At 43.4% G+C, this 25,607-nt stretch overlaps 1 protein-coding gene across 1 annotated transcript in view; it reads right to left on the bottom strand.

The window, feature by feature from the left end:
• Positions 1-25,607, bottom strand: part of FER1L5 (fer-1 like family member 5) — a 49,558-nt gene that overhangs the window by 9,748 nt on the left and 14,203 nt on the right. Inside the window, exons 16-44 of the mRNA XM_039366913.1 lie at positions 24,716-24,798; positions 23,757-23,869; positions 22,487-22,600; positions 21,486-21,663; positions 20,799-20,923; positions 20,397-20,497; positions 19,782-19,971; positions 18,912-19,067; positions 18,214-18,345; positions 16,693-16,856; positions 15,620-15,734; positions 14,669-14,771; positions 14,270-14,433; positions 13,011-13,184; positions 12,557-12,698; positions 11,911-11,988; positions 11,325-11,506; positions 10,151-10,312; positions 8,087-8,185; positions 7,499-7,660; positions 6,301-6,466; positions 5,763-5,788; positions 5,239-5,289; positions 4,852-4,974; positions 4,095-4,217; positions 3,301-3,456; positions 2,694-2,785; positions 1,426-1,596; positions 684-832 (exon numbers count right to left, since the gene is read on the bottom strand). Coding sequence (XP_039222847.1) covers positions 684-832; positions 1,426-1,596; positions 2,694-2,785; positions 3,301-3,456; positions 4,095-4,217; positions 4,852-4,974; positions 5,239-5,289; positions 5,763-5,788; positions 6,301-6,466; positions 7,499-7,660; positions 8,087-8,185; positions 10,151-10,312; positions 11,325-11,506; positions 11,911-11,988; positions 12,557-12,698; positions 13,011-13,184; positions 14,270-14,433; positions 14,669-14,771; positions 15,620-15,734; positions 16,693-16,856; positions 18,214-18,345; positions 18,912-19,067; positions 19,782-19,971; positions 20,397-20,497; positions 20,799-20,923; positions 21,486-21,663; positions 22,487-22,600; positions 23,757-23,869; positions 24,716-24,798 — 3,794 coding nt within the window. The remainder of the gene's footprint in view (positions 1-683; positions 833-1,425; positions 1,597-2,693; positions 2,786-3,300; positions 3,457-4,094; positions 4,218-4,851; positions 4,975-5,238; positions 5,290-5,762; positions 5,789-6,300; positions 6,467-7,498; positions 7,661-8,086; positions 8,186-10,150; positions 10,313-11,324; positions 11,507-11,910; positions 11,989-12,556; positions 12,699-13,010; positions 13,185-14,269; positions 14,434-14,668; positions 14,772-15,619; positions 15,735-16,692; positions 16,857-18,213; positions 18,346-18,911; positions 19,068-19,781; positions 19,972-20,396; positions 20,498-20,798; positions 20,924-21,485; positions 21,664-22,486; positions 22,601-23,756; positions 23,870-24,715; positions 24,799-25,607) is intronic.

The following is a 25,607-nucleotide window of genomic DNA, read 5'->3' as shown; positions in this document are numbered from 1 at the left end:
GAGGATGAGATGAAGACCATGTCATGGGAACATGACCAGGAAAAAGATGCTAGATCATATCCATAGTAGCCTGTTTGGACTACTGGTTAAGGCACAGGCTAGAAAATGAGAGATTATGTGTCCTGCCTTAGGCTGGGTGATTGGAGCCAATCATCTGGAGACAGTGAATTCTAGTCCTGCTTCAGGTATGGAAGCCAGCTTGGTGATTTTGGGCCAATCATCAGGAGATACCTTAGGCATGAAAGCGGCTAGGTGACTTTGGGCCAATCACCAGGAGAAGTGAGTTCTAGTCCTGCCCTAGGCATGAAAGCCAGCAGAGTGCTTTTGGGCCAGTCCCTCTCTCTCAGCCCAACCTACCTCACTGGGTTGTTGTTGTTGTGGGGAAAATAGGAGGAAGAAGGCACGTTGGATATGTTCACTGCCTTGACTTCATTGTAAAAATAATACAGGTGTGATTCAAACATATAAACCAAGTGGGACAAGGCCTCAAGGTAACGGCACCTTCAATCAAGCTCCCTTTTGGTGACCACAAGGAAATACTTCATTTCAGCTATGTGAATTTCAACTCCCAGAATTCCCCAGCCAGCAGTGGGAATTCTGGGAGTTGAAGTCCACGCAAAGCTGCCAAGGATGAGAAACACTGCCCCAAACAGTACAGTACTGAAAATTCCCTGGAAACTCACCAAAGTCAGAGAGCAGATAAGTTCTACCCATGAAAATGGCTTTGCTTCCATCTTCACTTATCTCTGTCTGAGGCAGGTTTTTGGCCTGAGTGTGATTTTCCAAGAGTTCACTTGGAAGAAGCTGATCTCTCCACTGTGTGGGACCAGCCCTGCAAGAGGGAGAAGAGGTTAAACAATGTTTGTAGAGAACCTTTTCAGAAAGACTGTGCTTTTTCTTGAAGATATCACTTCAGTACAGAATAACGGAGCTGGAAGGGACTATAGAGGTCTTTTATCCAATCCCTTGATTAAGAAGGAGGCCCTGTTCCATTCCAGACAAATGGCTATGCGATCTCTTCTTAAAAACCTCCAGTGATGGAGCACCCACAACTTCTGGAGGAAAGATGTTCCACTGGTTAATTGTTCTCACTGTCAGGAAATTCCTCCTTGTTTCTAGTTCGGATCTTTGTTAAGTTTCTATCTGTTACTTCTTGTCTCGCCCTCGGGTGTTTTGGAAAATAGGTTGACCCCCTCATCTCTGTGACAACCCCTCAAATATTGGAATACTGCCATCATGTCTTCCCTAGTCCTTCTGTTTGTGAGACTAGACATTTCCAGTTCCTGCATGTGGTAGATGAAAGCAACCTGAACTTCTAAAGTTGAGAAGATATTCTTGGGAATTTCTGGGAGATGATTCCCCAAACATCTGGAAGCTGCTATGATGAGAAAGATGGGATTACTCACACATAGGCTTAATACTTACACACAGTAAGTCTGTGGTAGCCCACAGTTGGCCCCATAATGAGACATGAGTCGGTCCTCCAGGTCTATGGTGGTGTCCCCAATTGGGTCATCAGGTGAAAATAGATCAAAATCAAATAAGGAGATCTTCAGGTCCTTTTCTAATGGGATGGTGCATGTAAGTTCATATGTTCTTGAGACATCACAGAAAAAAAGAAGACGTTAAATTCTGGCTAACAAACCCAACGAGGCAAAGCATCAGAGACATTGCATTCTCTAATGCAGGGGTGTCAAACTGCCAGCCCGCGGGCTCAATGCATCATAGTGAAACCGTGCCCACCCCATTGCCGGCAATGGAAAAAAAGTACGACATGTCACGACATGTCACGTGACGTTGCGAGTTTGACACCCCTGCTCTAATGTAAACTTTATTAGGCATTAGCAAACCGGTAAGTTAGAACGGAAGCTAGCTCTCAGGAAATGGTGAGGAGGTGTCACCTTTCATGAGGAATGAAGAAATGCACCATTGTGTGAAAGTGGCCAGCAAATGGCTCTCACCTACTTCACATATCCAACTTGGTGGGCTCCAGAAGCTTGCCAGCTTTGCACCGCCTGGCCCAGCTTCTCGGCGCTGTGAGGAGAGTGCCCCACTGCCTGCCAAAACCAGGTTGGCTGGGGGCTGGGCGGCATTGTGCAAATAACATCGACTCTCACGCTGCTCACAGCGTCCCCTCCCCTAGAGCTCACCAAGACGGATAGGTGAAGTAGGCAAGGGCCATTTGCTGGCCACGTCCAGGCAATGGTGCATTTCTTCATTCCTCATGAAAGGTGACACCTCCCCAATGTGCGCCTAGGTGGCTGGGCTGATGTGGCAGGAGCCGGTCCCTTGCTGTTTCCAGGATGGCCTTGTGGAGCTAAAACTGAATGCGTTCCAGCATGGGTGGCCACCATGAAATTATACATTGGCTCCTGGCTGGCCTGGGCAGTTCTCTGTTTGCAGGATGGCTTCATGGGCCTAATGAAACTACTTTGTGGGCCGAATCCGGCTCGCGGGCCTTGTGTTTGACATGTCTGAGCTATCATCTATCATCTATCATTATCTATCTATTGCCACAAATTAGTTAACCACGTTTGAGAGGAGCATGGTAATCTGCTCCATATGTAAGAGTAGTATGCAGCATATTCTGCAGTCCCAAACTATATTTAAACATGTGACTTGAATGCTGGTCAGCAGAAACAAAGCAATTTGACCCAACAAACAGTTTTCCAGAACCAATTTGCTAGACTGACCTTCCAAACACAGGATCCAGGGTGTTGGGTATATATTCTTCTCGGTCATCCATTCTTTCTTTTCCTAGTTTGATCTTGACGTAGGGATCACACTGTAAAGGGGTGCAAAGAAAAATCACTATATTCTCTTCTCCGTGTTTTGTCCCCAGCCCAGTACACACAAGACACAAAGGGGTGGTTTTGTTCTCTTTCTTAAATGAGGCTCACAAACACACACACTTACAGAATAGAGACAGGTTTCTCCCCAAATTTCAACAAGTTTGGCTTACCAGAGTTCCAGATCAAAACGGGATGAGGGAGAGTAGCCAGGCAGAATCTGAGAGTCAGAGCTTTTAGACTCTTCCTGCCTACTCTCCTTCATCCCGCTTTGTTTTGGAACTCTTGTAAGCCAAACTTGCTGAATTTTAGCAGATTCATCAGCTGGTGCCAGTACAAAATCGAAGTTGCAAGGTTCACCAGTTAAGACACATGAAATAGAAGTTAATGGGCAGTTGTTGTCAATGTTTGTACTTGCCGCTCCAAACTTTACTTTGAACAACTCTACCAACCGGCCCCTGGAAGAGGATTTTCTATGACTGCAGCAAAACAATGAAGAAAAGATTATTACCAATCCATTGAGGTCTTTTGGCTGGAGATTAAAAGCTCGGATAATATAAACGCGAACCAGACAGTCCATGGAGACATTGGCAGGAAGCTCCTGGAACTGACGTGGTGGAGGCAGAATTCTGGGGTCTTCTGGCAAAGGATAAATCCGGAAAAGGCCCTGTACAACAAGGCGGTGGTCAATAGAGGCTTCCAGGAGAACCACTTCTGCATTTCTTTCCCTGAAAATTCTATGAGTTTGAGCAAATGAGCAAATGATATTGTTTCCCCTGACTCAACAATGCTGGAATTTGGTTTTCCACAGGTTATTAAAGAATTGGGAGATCTGTACACATCAACATAAAAATGAAAAGCCCTTTCATTGGAACACGTTATACTCTTTTGTCCGCACTATACAGGAACACGTCAGGAGTTATTATTTTGCACTTTTCATTAAATAGCCTGTCATTCTGATTTGTTTTATATTATTTATATATTTATATTATATTATCAGATCAGCTTGACTTCATCTCTCTGTCTACAGCCAAATCTGCTCAGGAGCCCCCACTTTATGCTGTAGGTTTGATTCTAAGTCCTCTTAGAGATTTTAGAATATTTTCATATATATTCATTTCCTTTCTTTTGCATTTAATTTAATTAATGTGATTTCTGTATTCTACATGCTGGTCTATGACTTTAAAAAGATTTAAATTGAGAAGTGACTAATTTAGAGAGAACAGGAAGGATAGAAATCCAGATTTCCTGGGTGAATTTCCTCAGGCGATTTGCCAGAGATGGGGATTGGGGTCTTGTTTTCACCTTAAATTCTCCCCCCACAACAGGGTCATCATCTTGGACTTTTCCTCGGTATAGCTGAAAAGTCTGACAGAAATCCTGGAAACCGTGGAATTCAGGAACTTCTTCCAGCTCACAGTTATAGATCTGGGAGCAAATTATTAAAAAAAATAATCAGTTGAAATATTCTTTATTTTCTCTATGTATATTTGCATGATCTTTATTCTCTATAAGTATCCTTATATTATTATAGATTATTCTCATTCTACAATATTGTAAATGTAATGTAGATGTAGATTATTATTAAATCTACAATATTGTAGATGTAATACATCTATTTGTATTACATCTACAGTATTGTGGATGCAAGTATTCAGTAGATTATTTAAAAAATCAGTTGATTTTTACTTTACTTTCTCCGTATATGTTTGCACAATCTTTATTCTCTACTCTGAGCATCCTTCCATTACTGTACTAACTAACCACAAATGGTCCAAATATTTTATACATTTATTGATTTGCAAAATTTGTGAGCATTTAGGCCTCCTCATAACCCATATTGTAAGTGAATATATTTACCACACTGCATGATGTTTTGTCTGTATGAAAATATCCCTACTTGAAAGTATTTTGAAAAACGTCTCTGAATTCCTCAGCCAGCATTGCCTCTGATTGCAAAAGATGGCTTACAATATTCATTTTCATTGGATGTGGAGCCGCTGTTTCTTGTGAAAATTATTGCCTGCCCTGTAGTCCTATGATATTTCTCTTAAAAGCACACCTTTATGCTATCGTAGCCCTTTTCCAGGTAATGCCCACTCTTTGATAAATCTCCCATTGTTGCATAGTACTTGCTCCACCAATCAATTTCTTCTTCTTCTTCTTCTTCCTCCTCCTCATCTATCTGTCAAAAAATAAAGAAAGAAGCTTGAGCGTGGCCCTCTCCATGTTTTCCAAATGGAATGATCTTTGCTCATCTTTGGGCTTGCTCTCTCCAACCAAAAGACTTCCTTGCGTTGACCTCATTTCTTAATATCTTCAGGGACCAACTGTCAGGCATGAAGACTCAGGACCATACATTCAATTCCTGATGAGCTGATCTATTGCTCATGCCTCAGTCAACTAATGGCCAGCACTAAACTGGTGCTAGATCTTGACCCTGACTTACCTTCTTTTCTTTTGATTTCCTCCATGACCATAATTTAAAGTTGTTCAGTCTCTGTAAGAAGCAGCAGAATTAATCTTAATTATTAGTTATTGCTAGAATTTGTTATTCTGTTAATCTCTTCAGAAAATTCCATCAACGGATTAGTCATCATGCTATACTTTCTACTTCTAGAGAATTCTGAGATTAAAAACCTGGGTGGTGATGGTGAAGTTATGGTTGGTGAAGACAATCTGAATCCCCAGGGAGCAAATACTTTACTACTAATCCAATACACTTCCTACACAAGGAGGATCCTCCCTCTCTATTTATGGTACCTACGTACCACTTTAACCATAATGTTTTAGTGGTATTACAACGCACTCAATACAATAGGTACAATAATACACCAGATCAGTGTATTCTTAGCATGACGGCTGGGAAATTCTGGGAGTTGAAATTCATACAAGTGCTAAACCACAAGTCCCATCACAAAGAAGAAAAGAAACAAAATGTTGATTGTGACACCAAACAATAGGAATACTTACCTTTTTAGTCTTCACCTTTTTAGTGACTGTTAGGGGGAAAAACACATTAAGAAAATTCATAAACGTTTGAGCAGGAACAGAATTCACCCTCTTAAGGCGTTATCATTTCTTGTCCTTCAGAAAGTTCAGAAGGGTTTTTGTGAAACTTCCAGTGACTTCAACTGGCTTCTCGTAACCTTAGTTGCAGATAGACTACAAGCCCCCCAAAATTTGAGCTGACTGTGCTAGCTCACCTGAGTAACGGCGTTACCTAGTTTGGGTAATGAAAATAACTAAATTCAGAGAGCACCAAGACCCCTCATTTCAACCTTGAGCTACAAATGTTCTCCTTTATTGATTTTGACAACCTTTTCTCAGGAAACATCATGGAAGAGAAACATTATTGGAAATAAATAGGAGGCTGAGGATCTTGCTTTGGTTTGCAAGATACTGGTGGTCAAGTTAAAAAATGAAAATAATCTATTTTGTGCTATCCTATTTTCCTGTTTGATGAATAACATATTGATAACTGACTTATTAAGACATTTATCAATTATACCTCGGGGTGGTAGGTTGTGGGCTTTGCTTTCTTCCAGCGGATTGCAGTAATATTGACTCAGAGATCTGACTGTTGCTTGTCCCACCACTGGCTTAAATCCAAAATCTCGGTGATCAATCACCTTCAGCTCAATGGGAGGGGAATAATCTTCATCAACAGGCAGGTACTGAAGAAAGTAAAGATGGAAAAAGTAACCTTTTTCAAGAGAATCGACAAAGGGGGCAATCCCTCTGAGATTACTCAGTTCATAACTTCTGAATAAAGGTAGTCCTTGTTTAACAACAGAAATGGGGACTGGATGCAGTGGTCAGGCACAATGTCATATAACTATATCATTTAATGACGGCAATACCAACAGCATCTCCTTGATTTTGGGCAAGTCCCTCCGTCTCAGCCCAACTTACCTCACAGGGATGTTGGGTGGAAAATAGGAGGAGGAGAAAGGAGTGTTGATAAGTTCAACACTCCTTGGGTTATTGATAAAAAACAACAAAGGTGGTATATGAATAAAAAATATAAAATAAAATAAATAAAATTATGGGTTTTTAAGCGAGAACCACACACGCCTGCATCTTGTGACTTCCTGCTGGTTTCCCACAAAGTCAATGAGGAAGCTGGTAGGAAGTTGAAAATCCCAGGGGACTCGCGGGGAAGGTGAGATCTACAGAGTGAGGTGAAATTACACTGCATTGAGTGAATGTGGGCTGGGTACACGGTCCTGTCGTCCCACGGAACTGCATGTGGGCTGGGGAGGAGACGCTGTGATGCCATGGGAGGGTATGTGGGCCGAGCTGGGGGTGCTGCAGCACTGTGCATGTGTGTGTGCAGCTGGGGAGGGAATACTATGGTGTGAGCCTGCTATGGAGGACAAGAACCCTGGGATTTTGTGCTCTGTAGGGTCTCCTTGAGAAAAAAAGTGGTAGGAGTGGCTTTATTTGTGGAAATCAGCAGAGAAGGTGGCAAAGAGCAATCATGTGACTGTGGGATGCTGCAATTGTTGTAAGTGTGAGTTGGTGGCTAAGTGCCTGGATTGCAATCCCATGACCATGGGGTGCAGCAACAATCAGAATTTTGAGGACCGGTTGTTAAGTACCATGCATTCAGTGCTGTCACAAGTGCTGAAGAAGTACTTGTTAACCAAGGACTGCTTGTATTCTGCTCCTCCCTCAGTTCCTTAAACTTTGCTTATGTAACTCACCACTTTCATGAGATAGATGTTAATTGAAAAATTGGGGTACTCTTGGAAGTTCCTGATGGTTGTCGTCTGAATGGACTCTCCTCCGCACTCTATGATGAGACTAGGATTGTTGACAACCATCAGATTGTAATTCTTCATGTCTCGAAGACCCCAGGCAAGAATCTATGGGGAGATTGGCAAAAGAGTCAGCTGAATCTTCCATTGATTGGATATAAGATGCACCAGTTGGTCTTAACTTTTAATAAAATCTATTGGTCAGAAAAGAAGCTAACAGAATTTTATGCTGCTATTTGAAGAATGGGTGGAGAGGAATTCAGTTCAGCAATAGGAAAAGACCCTATTGTAGCCTACAAAATATATGTGCTTGGTGAGGAGCCGGTAGGGGGAGATCATCCTTGTTGCTCGCTTTGTCCTGTTCAATTGCTTCAAAGCTTCCTTCATGGGTGGAGCCTGTCACTCACAGTGGGGCTTGACCAGAAAGAGAGATTCATAGGATGGAGCTGGATTCTTCTATTCCCAGGATACCTGTGGAGAAATTTCTTGCCAACCAAGGTGTCTGGAGCCATCTGAATGGGTTCACAAGCTCACCTCCACAGCCATCAGCCGCAAGATGGGCCGGATTCCTTTGGGGATTGTATAAACGCCATCTTTCCAAGTGGGAGGTGGATGTTTCCCCATGGATCCGTCCTGAAAGAAGAAAAGGGAGATCTTTCTGAAGTTGGGCACCATGGATTTCAGATGAAAGTGCTAGAAACATGAACCATCCAATCACTCAGAATAGAACTGGAAGGGACCTTAGAGGTCTTCTAGTCCAACCTCCTGCTCAAGCAGGAGATCCTATACCTTTTCAGACAAGTGGCTCTCCAGTGTTTTCTTAAAAGCCTCCAGTGAGGAAGCACCCACAATTTCTGAAGGCAAGCTGTTTGACTGGTTAACTGTCATCACTCTTAGGAAGTTTCTCCTTAGTTCCAGGTTGCTTCTCTGCTTGATTAGTTTCCATCCATTGTTTATTTCTAGCCTTCTAGCTTTGGAAAACAAATTGACCCCCTCCTCCTTGTGGCAGCCCCTCAAATACTGGAACACTGCTATCATGTCCCCCCTAGTCCTTCTTTTCTCTGCACTGGCCATATCCAATTCCTGCAACAATTCTTCATATGTTTTTGTCTCCAGGTCCTTAATCATCTTAGTTGCTCTTCTTTGCACTTTTCCCAAAGTCTCAACATCTTTTTTTGTAATGTGGTGACCCAAACTGGACACAATATCCCAGGTGTGGTTTTACTAAGGCTTTATAAAGAGATACTAATACTTCACGTGATTTTGATTCTCTGCCTCTGTTTATACAATCAAGGATTGCATTAGTTTTTTTGGCTGCTGCCACACGTTGCTGGCTCATGTTTAAGTGATTGCCCACTAGGACTCCAAGATCCTATCCTCTTGTGAAGAATCAGAATTACACGTAAATTGATTTATTACTCAAGCTATACATAAGAATCTAGTCAACTAACAGTTGGCAGAAAATTGGTTCTTGATAAGAGTTAATGGAATTCAAGAGGGACTGGACTTGGAAACTAATCAAGGACAGAAGCAACCTGGAATTAAGGAGAAACGTCCTATCAATGAGAACAATTAACCAGTTGAACAGCTTGCCTACAGAGGTTGTGGATGCTTCATACTGGAGCAGTGGTTCTCAACTTGTGGGTCGGGACCCCATTTGGGGTCGAAGACCATTTCACGGGGATCGCCAAACAACGCAGTCCGCCATTTTTTCCCCCTTTTCCTTAGCTGTGCTACTCCCTTTTATTCTATTGGCTTTTGAAAGCCAATAGAAAAGACTCTCTTGAATTGTCCAGGCTGTCTCTGCCCTGCTGAGCCCGCCAAAAGTCCCATTCTGCAAACGGTGCTGCACCAGTTGAGTAGTCCTCGACTTATGACCGGTTGAGTAGTCCTCGACTTACGACCGGTTGGGGGTCGCGGCATTAAAAAGGTTGAGAACCACTGTACTGGAGGTTTTTAAGAAGAGACTGGACAGCCACTCGTCTGAAATGGTCTAGGGTCTCCTTCTTGAATAGGCGGCTGGACTAGAAGACCTCCAAGGTCCCTTTCAGCTCTATTCTGATTCATTTGTGGGCATGTAACAATTCTAGGCTGAGTCTTCTCTGCCGGCTCTTCTCCTGCAACTCCATGCTGAGCAGTAATTGCAAGCAAAGTTACTGGCTTTCAGATGCAGCCATACCACCCTGGCAGACTCTTTCTTTTTTTCTAAATTTTTATTAACGTTTACCATAAGATAAAACACACACAGAAATTAAGAAAATTAAAGAGAGAAAAAGAGCTGTGCAGAAAGCAGTAAGAAAAAAAAAACATAGTAGCGTCTTTTTTCATTGCAGTAGAATAGAAGAAAGAATTACAGAATCAACCTTTTGCTTTACACCTCTAAATATTTCCAGCCATTTTTGCACCGTTTGACTTGGAAAAGATCACTCAGTTTCGTGATCACGTCCCCTTCTTCCTTTTACAAAAATACCAAGATTTGCTGAGAAAAAAGATCAATCCATTGTTCCCTTTGACAATGTGGTGCTATGTACTTCTGACAGTTCCTCCGGGGTCCTCAGAAACCTGGAATGTGACTGTGTGTGTGTATGTGTGTTTTACCTTCCTGTCCAAGAGAAGCTCAAAAGCGGCCATGAGATAACCATTCTCCTCTTCGTTGTTGGTGATAGAATACTTCTGGAGACGGGGTATCATTCGTAAGTTGAGGTCCAAGCACACAGATGGAATACAGGTGCATCTTCCCATAAAATCATTGGACCTGGCCTATCAGAAAGAAGGGATGCAAAGCGGATAGGTGTGTGAACAACGTAACCGAGAGCAAAAAAGATGCATCTGGGTGTTGGGTACGATAATAAAACAACCACCCAGATGCAGAAGACATTTTGGGGATATTCTGTGTAGAGTTAGATGTTCTGTGTAGAGTTAAATGTTCTGTGTAGAGTTAGATGTTCTTTGTATGGACTGGAAACTAATCAAGGAAAGATCCAGCCTAGAACTAAGGAGGAATCGCTTGTCAGTGAGAACAATCAAGCAGTGAAACAGCTTGCCTCTAGAAGTTGTGGGGGCTCCAGCACTGAAGATTGTTAAGAAGAGATTTTTAGGCATTTGTCTGGAATAATATAAGGTCTCCTGCTTGAGAAGGGATTGGACTAGAAGACCTCCAAGATCCATTCCAACTCTATTATTTTGTATTCTATCTTCTGTATTCTGTAATGTGGTGTCTCTCTTGCGAGGAGGTTCACAATTATGGTCATTTTGATGGAGAGAGGGAGGGAAGAGTGGTTTAGGGGTTGAGTCCTGGAATCATGAGTCCTTTGGAGTTTAAAAACAAAGGGGTGAGTAGAAGGTCTACAAAAATCTGAATATTGATTAGCACCAAGTTAAAAATGTGTTGAAAAAAAGTCAGCCTTTCTTCATCTAAATTGGGTAAGGTATCCCACAGAGGTTAGGCTTCAGACCAGACATGATCATGATCCCTCCAAGTTCAGAGACAATCAAACTCTGCATAAAATATATACTCTTGACTTATTTTAAACAGGATGGTTGAATTACATGGGTCTCATCATCCAGTACATACTCTGATACTCTCAGGCTAGGTGGAACAACTGGTGAAATAAGCCGATATAATGTTTGAATCTCCTGGAAATTATTGTAAACCAAAATAGCAAAATGCCAAAATGACAAGGACTGAATCTTAATAGGGTCAGTTAGCTGTGACCTATTCTGATGCTCACTTTCTGTTCTTGTGAGCCAATGAAAGGTCCCGCATACGTACACTTGAATCATAGTCAAAGATCTCCACAGCCACAATGGGGGGGTCCTGTGCAGTCCCTTGAGGTTCTCCATAAATCAAAACATCTTCAAAGAGAAGGGTCTCGTCCCAGCAAGGGTGCAGCGTACCATTGATAATGTGGGTGCAGTGGCTCATATGAAGGAAAGAGATATGAGCCACAGGATCTGTCAGAGACACAAAACCTCAGTTCACTAAATTATTTAATTTGTATCCTGCCTTTATTATTTTTTTTTACAAACAACATTGCATTGAATTTAATTCCCTTTCTGTTCCTTCTTCTGGTCTAGATAATTCCCCGTGGAAAGGACTGTTGCTTCCATAGGAAAGATGGAGATATATAGAAAAGCTGCATTAAGTCAAATTGACTTAATCCCAGCATATGGGGAGGAATCTAGATCACAAAAGCCATCAACTCCTCCCAACTTCAAAGGAAGAACAACACTTGTGCCTTTGTATGCATCTGAGTAAATGAATAGGGATGTTCACAGTAGACAGACATGATGAGGGAAGGGTGAACTAATTTTATCTTGGCTGGGTGTTTAGGAGGCATCTCTTTTATGATGCTCACCTGCAGTCCCTTTCACAATGCTTCCCAGGAGGTCCCTAGCTTGGTACATGTAGCAGCGCAACTGGAAATACACTGGACCTAAAAAGAGGAAGGTTTTTTTTTATGAGTTCACTTTTTCTTCTGGCTTCTTTAGTACAGCTTCCCAAAATGATACTTTATCAGTTCTCAGAATGCCCTTTGGGAATCTTAGAATTTTTAGGTTCACACTAATGGTATACTTGGATTTCAGTAAGACATTTGACAAAGTAGAACTTCACAGCCTACTTCTTGAAAAAATGTGGGATAGACAGCATCACCACGTGAGGGATTCGTAACTGGCTGACCAACCCCACTCAAACGTGGAGTCTTCAATAGAACTGTATCTACATGGAGGGAAATAAGCAAAGGGGTACCCCAACGCTCTGTTTTAGGCCCAGGACTCATTGATATCTTCATAAATGATTTAAATGAAGGAATAGAAGAGGAACTCATCAAATCTGCAGCCAGCACTAAGATGGATGGTTTTCAAAAGGATAAGTTGGACACTCTTTGTGGCTGTCCTTATATAAGCCAATCTTCCCTAACACAACTGTTGGGTCTTCTAATGTGTGAAAGCCCACTCCATCTGAAGGACCTCAACTGCAGAAAGATAGTTCTGCGAACTCACTCTTGAAGACGCAGAAGAGAAGAGGAGTATTCATCTTCAAGAGACCTTGTGAAGCAGTTGGTTCTAATTCAGTCTCCTCTTTTTCATCTTTCCTTCCTGCTTCAGGTTTTTTCTTTTTCTGTTGGCCACCAACCTCTACTCCCTGAAATAAAGGAGATATTCATAATGCTGGCAAGGAATACCCCAGTACTACTACTCTTGGGGGATTTATGGCTTAAGAACCTCCCAGAAGGTAATGCCAAGAGGCCACTGGACTTCCTTTTTTTAAAAAGACGTTTTGCTTCTTATCCAAGAAGCTTCTTCCGCTCTGACTGGATGGTGGGGAACGGAAGGATTTATGTTCCTTGCAGACAGCTGGTCATTTGCCTTCTTTTACAGAGTCATTGAGGCCATTTGGAGGTTTATTTGTGTCCTCAGGGTCACCCAAGTAGTGCAAATGGGTGTGGAGCCTTACCAAGGAGCCTTCCAAGTAGAAAATGGGTGCCACCAAGCTGGGTGCCACAGGAGCAAGTTTCCTACGCCAACAGCGTCGCCGAAAAACATCATCTGGCTGCCTCTGGAGGTGGAATCTCCAGCCATAGAGCGGAGCGTATTCCCAGACATCCTCTTTCACTTTAACGTCTGAGTGCTGCAGGAACCACAGGGAGAAAGTCACTGATTAGGAAGTCTTATTTTAGCCAGAGTTAAGTCCTGCTCAAGTGGGTAACCCAGAGAGGCTATGACAGTAGCATGGCCGATGATCAGTGTTGCAATTTATTTATTTATTCTTGACACCCCACTTTTACCATTATTTGTTTTAGAAATAAGGTGGGGAACATTCCTAATACTCTTTCCTCCTTCTCTTGGGCTGATAGAAAGAGACCGGCCCAAAGTCATCCAGCAGGTTCTCATGTCTAAGGTGGGATTCGAACTCACCATCTTCTGCTTTCTAGACCAGCCCCTTTGCCACTACACCAAACAGGAACTAACCCATGCAAGTGCCCAGAATCATCAAGAGTTGGGCCGCCACTTTGGTCTAGTGCAGGGATAGGCAACCTTGGCTTTTTTATGACATGTGGACTTCAACTCCCAGAATTCCTGAGCCAGCATGGCTCAGCTTGGAAACCTCTCCCTTTCCCCTCAATGTGGGAGTTGAAGTCCACAAGTCATAAAAGAGCCAAGGTTGCCTACCCCTGGTCTAGTGGTTTTAAGGCACCAGGCCAGAAAGTGGAACATCATGAGTTCAAGTTAGGAAAGCCAGCTGACTGATTTTGGGCCAACCACCAGGAGACTCTGAGTTCTAGTCCTGTCTTAGCCTTGAAAGCCAGCTGGGTGACTTTGAGCTAGTCCCTATCTCTCAGTCCAACCTATCTCCCCTTTTTTGTTGTGGGGACAAAACGGAGGAAGAAGATCTGTTGGATATGTTCACTGCCATGAATTATTTGTAAATATAATAAAGGTGGGATATGAGTAAAATAATAATAAAAATAAAATTTAATAAATTATAATGAAGACGACGTATGGAGCATCTCCTTGATAGATGAACTTCATGCTAAGATTACCATCTCGTTCAGGGTTTCCAGGGCAGTCTCCTTACCAGCACTCTGGGTCAGCCTGCCCTCAACTCTGGCCACCCTCCATGGGCCTAGTAAAATGTCCTGGCTTCCAAAGTTCCCTCTTCATTCACCAGTGACTTTCTGTCTGACAACCACTCCCCAAGTTAAGATTCAGTACCAGTTGGAGAAAGGCAGCCATTTGATTTTCCCGGGTCTCCCTGCCGAGGTTCCGGAAACGCTTCCTCAGCCAGCGTCGCCTCCGGTGCGTGTGGTAGGTCTTCTCAGCTGCATTCCAGGAGTGAGGAAACTCAGCTGGTGGGATGACAATGCCATACTCCCACCCTGAGGAGGAAAGAGGCGCCATGAGGCCCGTAGGCAAATGATGGAGCAACGGCTGCAGCACTTCCAACGCTGCCCGTTATGGACCCACTTGGAACTGTCAAGATCACCAGTCATTTATTTGCCTAATGTCTGCCCTTCCCCTCAGTACTTTTCTTTCAGATTAAAATTGCCTCAATTAAATATCTGTGTTGCATTTTCTAAAGAAATGTCTATCTAGCTGCAGCCAAACACTTGCCAGCATCGTCCACGGCTCTGTTCACTTCCACTTTCCATTCTTCCACAAAGATCCATCCAGGAGGACACAAGATGTCTTCTTTCTGGGGAGTAGGGGCACCGCTCTAAGAATGGCAGGAGACAACACAGAGTAGAAAATGGGAGGAAGTAAGTTCTAAACATGTATTTGAAATGCAACAGCCCAGAAGTCTGTAATACCAGACCAAGGTATGCAAACTGGCCACCAGCATTTGGGAAAACGTTTAAAGAACTAGGAACTTCTTCACAGTTGAGCTTCCAAACCATATTGGGGAAAAAGTGGTATAGTAGTTAAGATTTCCTAACACTGGTTGATAGGAAACAAACTGTGGTGGGAAAATGAAAACAGAAACCCTCCCCGACAAGAAGCAGGAAAGGAACAGATCCACTTATTTCTCTTTTATAATGTGGGAAGTCAGCCCCCAAGAGAAGGAAATATTAAAAGGGCAGAAAAATATATTTTCTGAAAGGATCTTAAAGAGGCAGAAAAGCATGCCCAGTTTTCTTAATAGTCCCAAGTCTCTCTCCCCCAAACAGAAACTAGCTCTTTGAAATGCAGATGTAAGCCATTTAGGAACGTTGAAGCTAGAAGATTAAGAAGACAAAGACACCTAAAATCTACATATCCCACCCAAACTCTAAGACAGGACAAAATAGGATTAACACAGAGATACCAAAGGGCACACTCAGACTCAGCTCAAAGTTCATGCCACAGGAACAACTCCAAATAAAAGGCTCCAGAGGGTATAAAAACCCACTTCCTACATGTGCTCACTTTTTTTTTTCTTCCAGAGCCATCTTCCTGTCTGGCTCTCCTCTTCAATAAACTGCATCCTTCTTCCTAAAGCGGTCGCCATGTTGTTTATTCCCTGCTTGGACTGAACCATGCTGAAGACTTTTCCTTCAACATTAAGTTTCAATCTGAGCCACTCACCGCATTGCTGTAAGGGATCCTGGCTGGTTTCCATCGACGGCCAGGTTGTCGACTCTGGTTCTCATAAACTTCCTGCATCACTTCAGAATAATTGGTCTCTTTGTCCAACAAGAGCCTAGTGAGAAACATAGTTTTAACAGAAAGTTTGTGCTGCTATCAGTGAAAGAGCTTGCCTCCTGGAGTGGGTGCTCCATCACTGAAGGTCTTCAAGAAAAAAATGGACAGCCATTTGTCCAGGATGTAATGAGGTCTCCCGCCTTGGGCAGTGGATTGGACTAGAAGACCTTAAAGGTTTCTTCCAGCCCTATGATTCTATCTACAGGAGGTGTGATATCCTGAGAGGTGGTCAAAAACATCCAGAAAGCACTAATGGCCATGCAACGGAAGCCCACTCACTTTTTAAGTGTGTACCATGTGCCATACGCATTAAAAGGAGCAGCACTCCCATTGCATGACTGTCATCCTGATTTTTTTGACATCTGCTTCCAGACTGCTCTGACAGTTGGAATGGACAAATCCTTGTTTCTCTTATTTTAGTGGGGATATGAGAGCTGTCTTCCAGTACTTGAGGGGCTGTCACAAAGAAGGGGGGATTGCCTTATTCTCTGGGCCTGAAGACCTCCAAAGTCCCTTCCAACTCTGTTATTCTATGCTATTCTCAACTTAGTAAAGAAATGGTAAAGGCTGACTTCCGTTCTATTCAACAACTAAGAGCCTGTCCACAGGTATGCAATCAAAGCTCCATCCATTAGCTGGCATCTTGACCTTCCAGATTATATCCCACCTTTGTTGGGACAGCTTTGTTGATGTCTCCTCAAAATGCCCACTTTTGGGGCATCATTTCCATCTGTTGTCCTACTATTTGAGACATCCTGCAAGACTTGCTCTGCACACCATTATTTTGATGGATTGTCATTTATTGAGCATTTCTTCACTTTCTCCTGTCCTCCACATTTTGGGTTTTATGGTGGACAGGTTTCGAGACCTTGTGAACCAAGGACATTTGTGTCTGTGTGTGTGTGTGTGTGTGTTAAAGACAAAAAAATACATAATTATTAAATACATCAGCTCACCTCCTTTGGGGTTCCACAGCCCACTCGCCTCCCCATTGCCAACCTGTGGGTAGCTGGAACTTGTCTTTGGGGAGGCTGACCTGTCCAGTCACATCTGAAAAGTTGGGGTGCGGCATAAGATCCATGACTCCCCATATTCCGTGTGTTTTCTTTTGGTTTTCATACTGAAAACATCAGAACACAAACCCTCATCCATGGGCCAGTGCTGGGATGCTTGCTAGCTTGTTCTTTCCCACCTCTGGATTCCTCCCCTTAGATATTGCCATAGGGCAGGACTCGGGAGGCCCGCCTTCCCCATGGCTGCCCTGTCTTTTGGGAACAGCTTCCCCCTGCCCCCAAGATTTGGAGGCCCCCTCATCCTCTTACCTAGGGTGAAAATGAGCCCAAGAAATATAAAGCTGGTGAGATTTTGTGGGGCTGTTATGTTAGACGTTGGCTGGGAAGGTTGCAAATAATGATCACATGACCCCGGGATGCTGCAACCATCCTAAATACATGTCAGTTGCCTAGGACCTAAATTGCAATCACATCACTATGGACCTGCTGAGAGAGTCATAAAGGTGAGGACTGCTCGTAAGTCACTTTTTCCAGCTCCATTTCTAACTTTGACTAGTGGCTAAACAAGTGGTCATAAGTTTGAGGAATACCTATATTTATTTTGGGGGGTTTACGGAAAGTGGTTGTGGGTTACCCAGGATTACTACGGATACGTTAAGTGGCTGTCTAAGTTTTAAAAAAATAAGTAAAAAAACAAAACTTACTCCAAGTAAAATTATAGATATGTACATCTCTGGGTTTTGTCTCCACCTTAATTTTGGGAGATAAGGAAAATTGTAAGACAGCGGTGAAGATTCTGGTAGGTAGACCAAACCACTTTTTTGATTTCATTCCAACATTAGCCACAAGAGGGCACTGAGGAGTATACAGGTAGTCCTCGTTTTGTAACCGTTCAAAGCTACAATGGCACAGAAGAAAGCGACTTATGACCGGTTTTCACACTTACGACCGTTGCAGTATCCTTAGAGTTACAAAATTCTGTTGCTTGGCAACTGACTCATATATATATGACGGTTGCATTGTCCCAGGGTCACGCCAGGGTCTGCCATTTAGAACCTTACCAGCCAGCTTCCGATAAGCAAAGTCAATGGGGGAAGCCAGCTTCACTTACTAACTTAACAACTGCAATGGTTCACTTAGCAACTGTGGCAAGAAAGGTCGTAAAATGGGGCAAAACTCACTTAACAACTGCTGTGCTTAGCAATGGAAATGTCACTGTGGTCGTTAAGTCGAGGACTACCTGTAAACTGTTCCACTTCAACACTACCTACTAGAGGAGCTGTGGACTAACTTTTTAAAGAATTATTTCTGCAACTATCCCTCTTTCTGCTTCCAATCTGCTGTTCTGCATTCTGCATTGCATTCAGTGACCTTGGTAGCTAACCCGAGATTTGAATTCAGTTCCTACCAACTAAGAGCATCCTGGATTCCCCCCCCACCCCGAACTCTCCTGCCTCATCTCACTGTTTCCGCGTAGACGGCGATCCTCCCTTCGCAGCACCTCATGAAGTCCGTGCAGTCGGCCATCCGCCCCATCCACATTCGAACCCGGAGCACAGCCGGGATGGGGCTGTAATTCGTTTTGCTTTGCATATCCTGGGAGGTGGGCGGAGGAGAAGGAAAGCCTTATGCCTGTGAGGGCGAACCTTTTAGAGGCCGAGTGCCCAAACCACAACCCAAAACCCACTTATTTATCGCAAAGTGCCAGGGCCACATCAGCATCGTGGTGCCCTCGGGGGGGGGCATGGGGGGCGTGGCCTACTGGGTGGGCATGGCTGCGGTTGTCATGGCAGACTGGGGGCGTGGGTTCTTCCTCCTCCTCTTTCTTCTTCTTCTTCTTCTTCTTCTTCTTCTTCTTCTTCTTCTTCTTCTTCTTCTTCTTCTTCTTCTTCTTCTCCTCCTCCTCCTCCTCCTCCTCCTCTTCTACAGACTTTTCAACAAAGTCTGTGATCCTCTGTGAGAGATGCTGCCTAGCAGATCCTGTATTGAGCAGGCGCTGGGACTAGAAGACCTCTAAGAACCCTTCCATCTCTATGGTTCCGCAATTCTAGGAAATAGGGAGGGGTTTGCAAAATGTCTGGGGAGAACCAGAAAAACCCAAAGGCATCGATTCCTGAGTTGATTGGAGCAAGAATGACCCAAAGCAAAATGCCTCTTGTTACCTTTAGGAAGAGGGTGTGTGTTTTGCCACACAGCCTGCCTTTGGCGTAGGGGCCGTCTTTGGAGAACATGATCGACTGAGACTTCACGCGGGTGTAGGCCACACGCCGGTCATCCCACAGCATCCAGATCACCACATCTGGGATACTTATTTGAGTCTGGAAAGGGCAGAAGGAAAGAGAGGCAGCCGTCACTTCCTAGTCTCCCTGATGTGTTTCTTTATCATCCTGCTGTATTCTGGGATGCTAAAAGGAAACAGGTCTGTGGAGAGTCTCAGTCATCCAGGCCCTGGTTGTCCGAAGAGGGCTTTTTTTTTTCCCATGAGGCAACTGGACTTCCTTGTTTTTCTTTGAAGACGTTTCGCTTCTCATCCAAGAAGCTTCTTCAGCTCTTCAAAAACTGAGAAGCGAAGTTTTTCAAAGAAAAACAAGAAAGTCCAGTTGCCTCGTGGGGAAAAAAAAAGCACCTTTGGGATAAAATGAAACATGAGTGGATTGGGGAAGGCTGCTCTATTTTATAGCCAACTTTCAGAAACAATGTTCAAATCCTCCAGAAATCCTGGCCTTGCTCTTGTAAGGCTGAAATTCAGAATGGTTTGATCCTTGGTGCCTAATGTTCCTTCAAAATTAATCAAGAGATTAATTTTAGGTTATATAGATTTGGGTGAATTTGCACGGTCTGATCCCCGACTCCAACTTTCCCTTGAGTTCTGGACACATGTAGGATCCGTTGGTGAAGCAGACCCATTGGAGAAAGGCATTTTGGGATGAAAGAACGTTAAGGTAGACGGCATCTTCATGGGGCAGAGCCCATCCTCCTGACAGTCCAGCCCCCTCCGTCCTCTACCCTGTAGAAGTTACAACAAGGAGTACCTCAGTTGCAATTGAGGTAATCTGATTCAGCCAACTCTCAACTTTAGGGATGAGTTTCTGCAAGGGAGTTTTCCAGCTGGTTTTCTCTGCAGCCTTGCTGATTTGTTGGAGCACCCGAACACGGAGTTTCCACAGCTGTTTATCAAGGACAGTCACAGCTTTCTGGATGTCCAAGGCTGGTAATGGCTTCCTGAAGATGGAAGGGGGAAGAAGAGTACATAAAGATGGAGGCTCAGGAGATCGATGCCCTAGAGCAGGACTGTAGGCAACCTTGGCTCTTTTATGACTTGTGGACTTCAACTCACAGAATTCCTGAGCCGAGGTTGCCTATCCCTGCCCTAGAACTAGGTAGGTACAGAGAGATAATGCTTTTCCAAATTTGAGGCTGTTTAAGATGATGTTCTCCACCAGCCCTCTTTCACCAATGGATCACCTTTTCCTCCCAGCTACTTCTTTCCCTGAATCTTCCCTCTGGGTCATATTTGCATGAAATCCAGGTTAGTTTCAGGCCAAGAAATGTGCCTGCATTGTTGTTACTCATTAGAATTGATTTTCCAAACTTCTTTCAAAAGAGAACTTTCCAAAGAGTATCCCCCTCGGCTCACGAAAGCTTACTTGCAGTCTTCCACCAATTCTTTTTGCAGCTTCTTCCAAACAACACCCACCAGTGGGTCATGGGGCAGGCGGATGGTTTTAAGAGTATCCAGATTCTTTTTCTGTTGGGAAAGAAGCAGACATCAATTCTTGTCACCCCTGTCTCTTCAAGTGAAGTGATCTCTGGCTATAGGGGGGGGGGCAGAAATGCAGGAAATTTCCCAAAGATCTGCCTGCTTCCAGCCTTTAGAGTTAGAAGCAATCCCTGGGTTTCGAGGAGGTGTCAAAATCGCAGTTACCATATGGTTGAAGCACAGCACAAGTTTTAAAAAAGGAAAGGCACTGCCATTTTGACTTTTTGGATCACCACCCCCATCCTGTGAACAAGCCTGGAATCAAAGAAGAACTGGTAGATCGTCTTACCAGCCTCTCATGAATGAACTGGAGGGTGTTTGCGCAGGCAACGCGGTAGCTAACATCCTCCCAAAATGAAGTGATGGTCACCATGGGTTTAGTGTCATACCAAGGTAGGTAATAGTAGAAATTACCTGCAACAGAAGCAATCTGGTTTTGCACAGAGCTCACAGGGGGGCTGCTGAGGATCAAATGAGGTCATTGATCTTTATTTAGTATTGGAGTGTTGGGCCTGTCCCAACTTGACTCCATGGGAAAGAAAGATCCTTGCCTCCATTTCTAGCAAAAGGTATATTTTTACTAAAGGCAAGTGGTTACAGTGTAAGCAAAGCCAGATCTGAATATTCCCACATAACCCCAGTGTTTTTCCCTTCTCCTGGACTATCCTCTCCCTGGTCATCTTGCTAATGTCCAATGATATTCAAATTAGGCATTTTGGTAACAGTTCCACATTTTGGTGCCTCTTTGGTGGTTGTTTACATTCCATTCCCATGCTTGTGTCCTTGGATTGCTCAACTGTGGTTGGCAGTTCTGGTTCTTCTCATCCCCCTCCCTATAGCCCCTCCCATCCCCCCTCTCCTTCTTTATGGCAGGATGCCATCAAAGTGATATCGGGCTGAAGTGGTGTGATGGCAGATCTGGCATGGAGACTTTGGTTTTGCTCCAAACGCCGCGTTTCCTTCTGCCCTTGCTTACCATCATAGACAGCATGGCAGTACTGAGTGGTGGATGCAAACGGTTTGCAGGTCTCATCAAATTTGTTCCCGTAGTTCCCCAGGCTGACCTCAAACTGGATCTGTTCCGTGATATCAGCCAACATGGTGGCAGAGTAAAAGACCACACACAGACCATACCGGAACTGGGGCAAGAAGTACTGAGAAAGCAAAGAATGGTCATGGGTTATGCAAGAAAGGTGTAAGTTAGCCCAGATCACCCCACATAATTTGCCACTTCCAACCTCTTACTTTATTTTATTTGGTTTATAAGTTTGACTGAACTATTTTCATTCATTCAGATTAAAGCGGATGAATTGATTAAAGCTCAGTTGCTAGAGTTTCATTGTTGAAACCAGCAACAATCCAGCAAATTCATAGGAAAAAAAGATATATTTTTTTTGTAATGTTATGTTTTGCCCATTTTCACCTTAATGGGTTTGTTAATTTCAATGATTTAAAGATCAATACTGCCCATCTAAGACAGAAATATTTCAGGGAAATTCAAAAATATACTACTAAAACTCTTAAATGTGTCCGGCAACTATTAAGCCAATAGCCTAAACAGAATAGAGCATAGAACTCAATTTCTAATAAAGAGTAATACATTTTTACTAAAAAATCAACTGAAAGGGGTGTAAGAATAGCATGTTTGTCATTGTGTGGATCTCTGGAGGCTCTATAGTTTCTACACTTTTTATACTTCCTTTAGTTCTCATTAGGGCTTTTCCTGTTTGGGAACTATGGGTAACCATGAAGGCTGTAGTAGAGGGATGGAAATACAGGTAACCAATAGCAACACCTTCCACCCATCCAATGATCAAGGCATCTCAAAAATACCACGAAGAGCAATTTGCAGGAAGTTCATAAACATTTTTAAAATAAGGTTTGCAAAATGACTTTGGAGAAAGTCCACGGCATAGTTCAGTTCTAGGAGATATTTTCTTGCAAAATCATTGTGGATCCATTTCACTGCCAGGTTACCTGCATCTTTTTAACAGTTTCTTCAGGGATGTCATCAATTTTCTGAACCGGGATGGGTTCCCTGATAGTCCGCAGCTCCATAAGAACTCTTCCACGATACGTGGTCCCTTCTTCCTGGAAAAAAAAATGTGGAGAGATTGTGTCCGTGGAATAAATAGCAGATTGCAATTGTCAGAAGAAAAGAGAAGCATTAAAAAAAATTGCCAAGAATCTTTTCATACTTTCTTAAATTTGGCGGGTCTTATCTTGTGCAGGTTGATAAATGTGTGGAAGTTTAGTCTTGGCCATGCAGTCAAGTAATATGGTCTCAACTCAACATGAGTTGATTCAATGGAAGGATGGGGCTTGGAAGTCATAAAATTTACAACATTGGATGGTGGCCTGTAATCCTGAGAATATGATTTTTAAAAAAAAAACGACAAGAATAATTTTAATTCCTGACTGCATGATTAGGAAAGCCTGAAACATAAAGAGATCAGACCAAGACATCAACTTCACAGAAAGGTTAAAGTTACTTTTATTGAGATCTTGCAAGTCTAATTGTGCTGGAACTCTTTCCTCTACTTATACTGCAGGGAATCATAGAGGTGTCTGCCTGAGCTGCTTCCAAATGCTATCTGAATGTTCTAGACCAGTGATTCTCAACCTTTCTAATGCCGTGACCCCATAATACAGTTCCCCATGTTGTGGTGACCCCCAAGTGGGTGTGGCCACCAATAAGAGGGAGTAGGACAGCTAGGGAAAAGGGAAAAAAATGGCGGACAGCATGGTTTGGTGACCCCCGTGAAATGGTCATTTGACCCCAAATGGGGTCCCGACCCACAGGTTGAGAACTACTGTTCTAGACTTCACCTCTTGTTGTCTTGATAATGGAGCTTATGTATCTCCACCACCTATTTTGCTCCTTAAAATCCTTAACTGTCCAAAAAAGGTGCCTAAATTTCAGGTCTGTGCTGCAGAGGGTCTATCCACTAAATCAGGGGTGGAGAACGATGCCCCCTTTTATGTCTTGTGGACTTCAACTCCCAGAATATTCCTGAGCCAGTTGAAGTCCAGAAGTCATACAAGGGCCATCGTTCCCCACCCTTGCAGTAAATGGATAGCCCTAAACCTACGGACAAGCAGGCAAGGCTGACCTCTTTCCGAATGTATGTGCCATAATCCTATAAGTCTGTTTAGCTTTCCAGCTACTGTGTCTTGCAGGAGAAATGGACAGTCCACTTTAGACCTCCCCTCAGAAGACTTTGCTTGGTTAATGGGTCAAATTTACCTCCTGAATCCTGCGTTTCTCAGGAGATTCGGCTGGATTCATAAACTCCTTTTGGCTTCCGTAGAAGGTGAGAAAGCTGGGACCAAAGCAAGGTAAGAAGCCTGAGGTCTCTTCTGGAAACAAAAAGTTTAAGAGAAAAATGGATTTGTACACTGGCTGATGAATTCAGGGGTTCTCTTGGCTTATTTCCCAAAAGCCTCAGTCCAGTTCCCAAATCCCACTGAAGTGATCAGTCTAGAGATTTTTTTAATGCAAAGTAGAAAAGATGTCAGAAAGGAATGAGAAGAACAGAGGGGTAACAATACAAGTAGTCCTGATTTTACAACAGTTCATTGCTGACACTTCAGAGAACTGAATCCAGGTATCTGGAGGGTTATGGGTCCTGGGTCAGGGATGTTTGCGACTGAAATGGTCCCATGATGCGGTTAGATGTGAATGGGTGGGATAAGATGCCACACATTCTGCTAATACCATCACTAGGGACTGCCTCCAAAAGTTAAGAATTGGGTGAGCTTGGAAACAGCTGCCACCTCAGGGAAAGAACTCAGCACCGGATTAGGGACTTTAAAACCAAACGGGAACATGTTGAAAGTGGCCCAGTGGATGATTAGTGGAGACAAGATGGAGCTTTCAACATTGTCTGGCTCTACAAATAATATTGTCATGTTCATGGGAGGCAAATGACATCATGGAGATCACAATCCCATCCAAGCAAATGATGTAATTGTGCAACGATGTCGTAATGCAACTGACGGCATCCGGGCTTCTGTTGAAGACCTATGATCTTGAGGTTCTGCCTTTGTTGCAGCTTCTGAAGCATCCTCAAGGACAGGGGTCTCCAAAGGTGGCAACTTTAAGGCTTGTGGACCAACTCTCCAAATTCCCTAGCCAACCATATTGGGTGGGGAATTCTGGGAGTTGAAGTCCACAAGTCTTAAAGAGGGTGGGAAAGTTCTTACTTTTTGTTTCAGCTCCTGCGCAAGAGATCTGGGAAAGGCTGATGAAGGCTGTGCCCAAAATAATGCCATCTCCATCTTCTGCCCTAGGGGAAACAAGAAATACTGGGAGTCTGCCAGCATTTCATTTTTAAAATCCCTTGTAGAAATACCCCCTTTTAACGGGACGGGAATTAGATAAAACCCTTCAGCACTTGTGATGGGCTGTCTGCTAAAGCAAAGCCAGGCTATGGCACACACTTAAAAAAGAGATTGGGAATCCTGGAAAAGTGGAGCCTGTTTGGCAAGAACAAAGAATGCTTCTTCTTCTTCTTCTTGTGCCATATCCGTTATCAGACGTTGGCGATCATGTTGGCGATCCCGTTTTTATCAGCAGCCGCACGAAAAAGGGCTGCTGAGTTTTGTCCAAACCTTGAATAGGAATGCTTACTCACAGGGAATATGCATGTGTAAAGCTTGTAACAATTCTGGGTGGTTAGGAAAACTGGTAATAGTAACCAAGAGTTAGCCATCTTGTATAGCTCAGGAATAGAGCTGACCTGGAGCAAACAGAGTGTGTATTAGATAACTCCTGAAGTATTCATTAGCCAAGGCTTAGGAATAGGGACAACTAGAGACAGACAGAATTGTTGTTAGATCATTGTTAAAATGTTTATGAGATGATATTTCTTATATATTCCACCTTATCCCACCTTCTCCTTTGGTGAAAATGTATAAGTTTTTTTCAATAAAAAATAAATTAAATAAAGCTTCATCATGAAGAAATTGATTTGTCATGGGGAATAGCAGGCAGAGGACTAAAAAGTGTGTGTGTGTGTGTGTGTGTTTGTGTGTAATGGTTGTTTTGCTTTGCTTTGCAGATTGGCTGATTCCAGAACGAATCTGGATGATTTGC

Source organism: Crotalus tigris, unplaced genomic scaffold (genome assembly GCF_016545835.1).
Source record: "Crotalus tigris isolate CLP2741 ecotype Arizona unplaced genomic scaffold, ASM1654583v1 scf7180000020455.750797, whole genome shotgun sequence".
NCBI lineage: Eukaryota > Metazoa > Chordata > Lepidosauria > Squamata > Viperidae > Crotalus > Crotalus tigris.
This window is presented reverse-complemented; position numbering and strand designations above follow the sequence as displayed.